Below are 6488 nucleotides of genomic sequence, written 5' to 3' on the forward strand. Positions count from 1 at the left end.
TATCCATTTGAGTACACGATTACCTGAGTGCAGTGTGTGGCTACAGTGCTCTGTATTCAATTGCACTCAGTTAAACAACACCTGGATTTCTTCTGAGGGTTGGTCCAGAGTCAGCTTCAAGTGATATCCTTATACCCCACTTAAGAAAGTGATTGGGGTGTTAAGAGATTCTGCCTCATACCTGTAAATCAGTGCTTCAGACACTGTCAAAACCTAGTAGGTCTGAAAATATGTTGACAACACCCTGAATTGATCAGTACTTGCTGAACTTGATGTGTTCTTGCTCAAAAGAGACCAAGAGAAACCTTGAAGGAATAGTTAATTCAGGACTTGTGTTTGAAAGAAGATAGTGCTTCCAGCCATGGGAGTTAGATTTTGGGGTTCTGGAGGTTTGTGGTTGGGTTTTTTGTTTGATCAGGTTTTGGCGGGTGTTTTTTGGGGACTTTTTTTAGGGGCTTTTTTTTGAGTTTCAGGTCATATGGAGTATCTTTAAATCCATCTCTGTGGACTCCCCAGGCAATTCACTGGACTCTGTGAACTCAGTGGACTCAAAGTGGAGAGGTCCCTGTGTCTGTGCTGTGAACAAGGGGAGACAGTTACACCTGACAGTAAGCAATGAAAGCCATCTACCAGTTTCCATTGCTCCATTCAGCTTTTCCATTTGAAGAGCTTCTCAGCTTCATGGGTATCAGGAAGACCTTGACAGCCAGGGATGCTAAAGGAGCCAAATAATCTATACTGTGTTTGACTTGTCTGTGTTGAGATGTCTTTGAAGTCACTTGTGGGAGTGGGTTCAAGACAACCTGTGAGACTGACAAGGGCTGGATCAGACATGGATGCTGTAGCACATGCACTCCTTCATCCTCCTCCTCATGCCAAGCCAGAGCTGACTGTGCAGGCTCCCTGGGACTGCAGCAGATATGAAACAGGAGGATTTCCTATTCCATTGCTTGGTAAAGACAATTTCAAAGCAACACTTGCAAGTTAGGCTTATCAGTGAACCCACTTCCTTAACATCCCCAAACATGGGGCTTGGTCTTCGTAGAAGTCAAAATTCACCTTGGCTTCACTGGGCAGGGATCTGCTTAAGCTGAAACCACCCTGCTGGTTCTCCATGTCCCAGTAACATGCAGCACCCACATACCAGCATGCCACTAGCAACTCCACATTGCATTTAGAGCTCCAGCTGACTTGCAGTGAAAGAGAAACACTAAGAATTCCTCTCTACCAGCCAGGAGTACTGGAACTACCCCACCAGCAGCTGCAGTAACACACTGTGTGGCAGAAGTCCCTCCTTCCCCTAGGGAGACGGAGCTGAGTTAGTTCTTGAAATGACAGACAGAGCACCCTCAAGGTAGAGTTGATCTGTACTCAAAAAAATTCTTATTCATCCGTCTATCTTCTAGGAAGTGTTTGGTGCTCCTTTCAAGTGAGGCCAGCTAGGCAGACCCACAGAAATGTGAGTGCCACTTCCCTGTGCCTGAGAATCACCAGCTCCACAGTGGTGGCATTGTCCAAGTCACATGCACGAGGTTGCTTATTCCTCCAGTGTGGGCCCATAATTACCCATCCATGCCCAGAAGGGCAGGCAAGCTCTCACGCAGCTCACAGGAAATAATTACAGAGCAGCTCACCTTCCTGCAGTACAAAACTCTTCCTGATACTTCCCAGAGGCACCAGCAGCAGCATTACTCATAGTGGGTGACATTTCCCAGACTGATTCCCATGCCCTGGCTCAGCCATCCATCCCACTCCCATCTGAGGCTGGTCCAGCCCTGGACAGCACATTGATCAGGGGAGTTGGGGAGGAAGTGGAGATCACAGCTCTGGCTGTGGGAAGCAGCCTATCAAGAAATGCTTGTTTAACACATGGCAGATCAGCTTGCCTCAGGAGTGAGCTGTTTCTGTAAATCAAATTGCTTCTCATGAGTCAGGAGCCCAACCCTTTATTACAGAGACATATTTTCAGAAATTGCTGTAATACGGGGATTTTTATTGTTAACATTTTTTGGTTTTCATGTACTAGTCTGAGGAGGGATCTGACTCCTTAGAATTGTTAAGAGCGTGGGTTTCTGTGTACTGCCAGCACCCAAAGGGAGTGAAAGCCTGTAAAGGGATACCAGGCAACCCATTCTCATTTACCAAGAGAGACAGATCAGTCCTTCTTCTCTGAATGCTCTTGAGGGCCCCTTTCCTAAAAATGACATCCACAGACTGTAAGCTCTGTGGACCACTACTAGAAATCACCACATATGGCTGAGAATACTAGAATTAAATTTGTAATACTCGGCTGCTGTAATCTGCAAACAGTGCTAAGTGGTAGCAAGAAGCAGCAACCACCTTCCAAAGCTCTTTGCAAGTACATACGGTCAAGACAATCACTTGTCAACCACAGCAGGTGCTCACTTCTGCTCAGCCCCTAGGAAGTCACACTGAGGATGATTGCCAATGCAGATCTTTATTGAAATTTCATAAAATATAAGATGAAAAATAATTACTGAGTTGTCTAGACTAGCTACCCATCCATCTCTTATATGTGCAAAGAGAATATTTGCAGCAGAAGATCAAAAGTTTAAAGTGTGTTGGAGTAACAAAAAACAGCTATAGAAGCATGAAAAAAAGCTCTTTACCAGCATTGCTTAGCAGCTGCAGTAATGGGAAACAAGGCTACAAATTACTTTCAGAGTTCTATGTTTCCATTGTTTTAAAAACTACAACCCTTTTTTCAGAGCATTACAAAAACATCCTGCCTGCAGATAGGCTTTTATGTTTTTTAAACACTGCTTGCAAACATAAGTGCAGGTATATGGTTGATGTGAGAGAGCCCTTGGGGTTGAGAAGCTCCACACAGCAGTGTTTTGAGAAGTCTCTGTAAACCACTGTTTCCACCCCTGGATTTATGAATTCCACAGTGGGCACTTGCTGACACAGTATTTCATCCAACTGCAGGATTTTCTGTGAGGTTTTGGGACACAGTAAGACAAAGCAAAACACACACAGCTCCCAAGGCATGGCAATGCAAGCCGACAGCACGGCGGGGTGCTGCCTTTCTTCCTGTGATGATGGGTGGGAAAGGGGGCAGCAGAGAAGAGCAGAGCTTGGCAAGTACCTGCTTGGTTGATTGGTGTCCACACACACCTGCTTATCCTACATATGGCATGTGGCGATGCCCCTCAAGGTTATTTTGCCTGCAGGTCCCTCTGCTCCGTGTTCTGCTTGCAGACCATGCTGATGCTCCCCTGCTCTGGGGACAACTTCCCTGGATGAGCATGCCTGAGGGGAAAAGTTCACATCCCTTGGCTTAAAGGTGCATCCCAAAGGACTCAGCAATCTATGGGCACCACTGCCTGCAGACCCTCCTCGCTCTCCTGTGGGGCACATAGCGAACCCTCAACCCCCTAGTTTAATGTGCTAGGAAGGTTTAACTTCAAATTCTTTTTTGAGCTGTTGCTTTCCCTGCAGAAGTTTTGTTTTGATGCCCACCCTTGTGTTCAGCATCTTTGCTTTGTAGTGGCTTTTGCAATCCCTACTCATGTATCAGAAGGCAGATTGAGCTCCATGCTCGGTTTGAGTGATCTGCTCCAGACATCATCTCTTCAGACTGGGCTTGGCAAACAAAACCCCCTCTGGGAAATAAAGGGCTCAGACTCACCAGGCAAGAGAGACCTCCTGAAGGACTCATGTAGATCTGAGGAGAATAGAGTGTGTCAGAGGTTTAAAGACAAAGTAGTGCCATCAGAGGGGTGTACAGGCTCCACACGGGAGGGACACTTCACATGTTGTCAGCCTTTGAAATCAGCTTCTAAATAAAAGATTGGTCTTCAGACCAAAAAAGTGATGCCTTTTATGAGTAATAAAGTGCAAAGCATTGCTTTTTAATGGATGAAACTACCATTCAATATAAAATAAGCTGTCCCTTTTGATTTATTGATAAACCAAATTCATATTTCACCCTGGGAAAATAACACATCATCTGGCTTGCCACTGGGCAGATGCCTGAGAGACAAGGGTGTTGGTGCTGCTGAGGCTGGGATTAGCTTTTGTGTCACAGGCCAGTCTGAGGGAATACACCTCATGTCCTGGGTTCCAACACTTGCCAGAGGTGATGGGATGGAAGATGATGGTCAGTACCATTGTTGGGAATGTTGGGCAGCCACACTGTAGCAACATTGTGAACGAAACTGCATGCAAGTCGTGCTCCCCACGGCCCTGCTGCCCAGCCACTGTGCACATATCCTGCCCGGTCCAGCGCCAGCATGTCCCGCTGCCCTGGGCTCCCCCGGGCAGGGCTGGGAGCCGCAGCAGCGGCTGCAGCTGTGCGGGCCCGGCTGCTGTTCCCATGGGGACAGCGGAACGGCGGCGTCCCGATCCCTGATGTCACAGGGCGGCTGCCGGGAGGCTGCGGAACAACGGCAGCTCCGCTCCGCAGCCACCGCCAGATGAAGCTCTCGGGGCACTCAAGATCGCTCTTCCCCTGACACGCAGCTCGACCATGTCGACGCACTGTTACTTTGAGACCGAGAACCTGAGGCACATACAGAGGCAGATGAAGATGATGGACCTGCGCCTGCAGCTGCTCCGTGAGAAGCTGTGTGCAGCCCGCCTGCACAGGTGCGCCCTTTCCTGCTGCTGCCCGCCCCATCCCTGCCTCCGGAGAAGGTGCATCTCAAGAAGTGAGAGGTAAGAGAGACCTGCCTGCTTTCTACAGACTTTGGCAACCTTTAGGGTAGGATAAAGGGAGGTTTGACATTGCTATCAGGAGCAAAGGTTGAAACAGGTAAGTAGCATGGGAGCAAAATAGCCATTTTGGAGAAATAAATTGAAAGGGATACAGGAAGGTAAAGATTGTTCTCTTGTTTTAATTCCAGAACGAAAAGACTTGGCATGATGTTGAACTCATGCTCTGGTAAAAATCTGGCTTTGATCGATGTGAAGGGGTTTGACCCCAAGGACATCACGGTAACGGTGAAGGACGGGAAGGTGACCGTGTCAGCGGAGCGCAAGGTGGAGTGCAGCACCGGCTTCACAAAGACATGTAACTACAAAAGGTTCGTAAAGGAATTCTGCCTGCCGCCAGGGGTGGATGACAAGGAGGTGACCTACTCAGTGGAATCCAAGTGCTCCAGGGAGCCAGCCAAGAGCTGCCTTTCTCTCTGCAACTTCTGAGCTGCAGCAGGAAGCCAAACCAGCCACAGCCATTCCTCTGCCTCACTCCTCTCCATCACATTTAGATCTGTCCCAATGACTGTGTGTCAGCAGCTTCTCTTACTTCTGTCATTAAAGAAAACAGCATCCTGAGCAGGTTGTGTGAGCCTAATTTTGAAGGAATTTGGTGGACAAAAGGGGAGGGTCGCCAGGAAAACACAAAGATATTTTTGGGCACACATGACTGTTGGTCACTTGCTGGGTACTGAAGGCAGGGCTAGAGGTGGTGGACTCAGGGCATACAATCTCATGGATTTTAAAACCTGAGAGGCACCACTTATGATCAGTCACATTTCTGTCAATTCAACCTCTTCCATTTGTGCTGTGGGGTATTTCTAGGAGAAAAATCTTGAAGAGAAACACCTTGAGGAGAAGAGCCTTCTCCCCAAAAAATCAAGCTGTACCCTTTGCTCCCTTTGTTTGGTTCTTGCACAGAGTGCTTGGCTAGGAAAAGCTGCAGAAGAAGGACAGAGAGCTTTTCCTTAGAAGAGTTGTGATTAGGGTAGAACTCTTACCAGCTGAGGAGGGAATGACAGCATTTCCTGCTGAATCAATGGCTCCAAAATAATAAGAAAACATTTTTCATGTTGGAAGAGGGGGAGAATTGTCAGTATAATTGCTTGAAGGCAATTTTAGTTTTGCCGCCCTAGCTCCAGCACTTGGGTGTTCACTCTTATGGGAAGTAGCATTACCTCCCACTGCACAAAGGTGTGTGACAGAACATCCCTGGTGCCTGCATTTACCAGCCACCTGGGCCAGCATCTCCCCAGTGAGCACCACCTGGTTCAGGCTTCATGAGTGCCTGGGGCTGGAGGGAGGAAGGTTACCACCTCTTCATGCAATGCACTCCCCTGCAGCACTTTCCTAACAGGGAACTCAATGTTTTAGGTTGTGCTGACACAGAATCTGATGTTCCCTAACCTGCCGGGGGAGGGGGTGAGCACGTGTGGACTGGTGCTGTGCAGGTGTGCTGCACCGCTGAAACTCTTCAGAGTGGAGTGTTGTCCCTGCCATTAACCTGGCTGAGAAATGCATTGGGTTGCTGTCACCTATGGGGACCCTGGCCCCTAAAGAACCCTCACACCAACTGGGTCAATGTGTCCCAGCGTAGCCAAAAAGCACCCACTCACTGCTGCAGCAGGGACTATTCCCCTGGAAACACCCACGCCTGAAGAAAACAAAGCCAGTCCTTTCTGTACAGCCTGCAAACACACAACCTCCCTGCCACGGTTTACTTTCACCTCATGAAGGTGGTGAATCACAGGGGATGGGTTATAGAGCAG

The 6488-nt window shown here is 48.3% G+C and overlaps 1 protein-coding gene across 1 annotated transcript; it reads left to right on the forward strand.

Moving 5' to 3' along the window:
• Positions 1–4363: 4363 nt before the first annotated feature.
• ODF1 (outer dense fiber of sperm tails 1) lies at positions 4364–5301 on the forward strand. Its single transcript, XM_085572433.1, has 2 exons — positions 4364–4680; positions 4869–5301. The coding sequence occupies exons 1-2, from the start codon at positions 4493–4495 to the stop codon at positions 5164–5166; spliced, it is 486 nt and encodes a 161-aa protein (XP_085428559.1). The 5' UTR covers positions 4364–4492; the 3' UTR covers positions 5167–5301.
• The last annotated feature ends 1187 nt before the right edge of the window (positions 5302–6488 follow it).

The sequence above is a fragment of the Lonchura striata genome, chromosome 2 (assembly GCF_050655825.1).
Source record: "Lonchura striata isolate lonStrDom1 chromosome 2, ASM5065582v1, whole genome shotgun sequence".
Classification (NCBI taxonomy): Eukaryota; Metazoa; Chordata; class Aves; order Passeriformes; family Estrildidae; genus Lonchura; species Lonchura striata.